At 47.7% G+C, this 2,138-nt stretch overlaps 1 protein-coding gene across 1 annotated transcript; it reads right to left on the bottom strand.

The window, feature by feature from the left end:
• Positions 1-394: 394 nt before the first annotated feature.
• LOC123405717 (vicilin-like seed storage protein At2g18540) lies at positions 395-994 on the bottom strand. Its single transcript, XM_045099302.1, has one exon. It carries the CDS (start codon positions 992-994, stop codon positions 566-568), a length of 429 nt encoding a protein of 142 aa, XP_044955237.1. The 3' UTR covers positions 395-565.
• Between the last annotated feature and the right edge of the window lie 1,144 nt (positions 995-2,138).

Genomic DNA, 2,138 nt, shown 5'->3' with positions numbered 1-2,138 from the left:
ATTACTCTGTTTCACATGTGTGGCGCCTAAACCTTAGGCGCCACACATGTGAAACAGAGTAACAGAAAGTCGACATTTGGGATGCCAGTAGGTTTTCAATTGTGTGGCGCCTAAGCCTTGGGCGTTGCACATGTGTGGCGCCTAAGTCTTAGGCGCCACACATGTGAAAACCTACTAGCATCTCAGATGTGGACTTTCTGTTACTCTAATTCACATGTGTGGCGCCTAAGCCTTAGGCGCCACACATGTGCAACGCCCAAGGCTTAGGCACCACACATTCTGGCATGATGAAAACTGCAGCACATAGTGGTGGAGGAGTTCAAATATACATCACAAATATGCACAAATATACAACACAATAATACTAGAGTTAAAACATACAACACAAAGAGGGTGGAGTTCAAACATACATAGGGTTCTTAAAGAACATACGTCCAAAAGTGCATACATAGTGGAGTTTCATAGTAAGAAAGCGCGCAAGCGAACAAGGTTCAACAACACATAGGGTTCAACAACACATAGGGTTCGAAGATGAAAGCGCGCATGAGAATAGAAGCATCCGGCTCTATTGGGTCGAGCAAGGCCCCTTTCCCTTCTTCTTCTTCCTCTCTTCTTCCTCTTCCTCTTCCCTTTTGCGCATTTTTGAAGCCTCTTCCTTAACCCTCTCCGTGAAGCGTTGATGCTCCCGCTCTCTCTTTGCTGCGCCCTCTGCCCACATCTTCTTAAAGTTAGCTTCATATTCTTTTTTACGTTTCTCTAGCATCTTCCTATCATTCTCCTTTATCCTAGCCTCATATCTCTGGCGCTCAAGGAAGATTTGCCACTCCTCATCCATCTTTGCCTTATGCTCCTCATCCTTCTTCTTTCGCGCTTCGGCTGCATCCTCCTCTCTCAACTTCTTTGCAGCCCTCTCCATCAACCGCTGCTCCTCACTGGCTGCATCCTTCTCCTCCCCCCACTCCGCTTTTTCCTTGTTGGGTTGAGAAGCGGCCATACCTACAAAACAGGCATCAAAGCTCATAGTTAGTAAAATAACACACAAAGGAGCATGAAAAACAACATGATAAAGATAAGTCAAATATGTGACATACAAAAATGGTCCTCGTAGGTATCCACGCATACCAATCCTAGTAAGTCCACCACCTATCCCACCACTGCCTCTAGCAGCACCACCACCACCTATCCCACCCCTGCCTCTAGCACCACCACGACCTATCCCACCCTTGCCTCTAGCAGCACCCCTGCCTCTACCACCACCACTGCCTCTAGCACCACGTCCTCTAGTAAGCCCAAGTCGGCTAGGAACATGTTGAGTAAGAACTTGTTGGGTTGTGCTTGCTTGACCCGTCCCTTGTTGGCTCGTGCTTCCTTGACCCGTCCCTTGTTGGCTAGGACTTGGTTGGCTTGACCTGGAATCATTGTTTTTGGACTTCTTCTTTCGCGTCATACACCTTCTTGTGTTGTGCCCTGTTACACCGCAATCTCCACAATGTGATCTCTCAGTAGGCTCTTGGAATTGGTTGTTCCCCATTTCTCTGCCACCACCATGGCCCCATCCATCCATGTCTCCTCTAAAACGCTTTGTCTTTCGTCTTCCCAGTTTCACAACCTTCCACTCTGGGTCGGGCCATAATTGTACTCCATGATACTCCGGCCATTGTGATTGGTCAAAGTATGGTTCAAATCTAGGGGCCCATGTATGCTTCGTGGTCATGATCGAGAACTTGGACTCCCTCACGGTTAGTGGATGGTTGACATCCACATTCCTACTGCGAGGTGCCATGTACAAATGCGAGCATGCGAGATGAAGCAACCTTGGCCTCCCACAAGAGCAATCACACAAGGATAAAGATACCTTGAACGCCCTGTTTCCGTGTTGCTGGCCATCGTTTGTCGTTCCTCCGGGCTCATTCACTTGGTATGTCCAATCCTCGTTGTTGTACAGGGTACCGTTTGGGATTCAACCTTCCGTGATTGAAATACCATCCATTTGTCAACCTTTGGTGGAAACTGGTACTTATACTTTTTCTTGTTATCTCCCGCAATCTGATCATCTGTTTCTTGCGAGTACTTTAGAAAGTATGCTCTCAACTTGTCGAATGTGTATTGAACTATTGCCGTCACCGGCAACGCACGGA

This window comes from Hordeum vulgare, chromosome 6H, assembly GCF_904849725.1.
Source record: "Hordeum vulgare subsp. vulgare chromosome 6H, MorexV3_pseudomolecules_assembly, whole genome shotgun sequence".
In the NCBI taxonomy this organism is placed as follows: domain Eukaryota; kingdom Viridiplantae; phylum Streptophyta; class Magnoliopsida; order Poales; family Poaceae; genus Hordeum; species Hordeum vulgare.
This window is presented reverse-complemented; position numbering and strand designations above follow the sequence as displayed.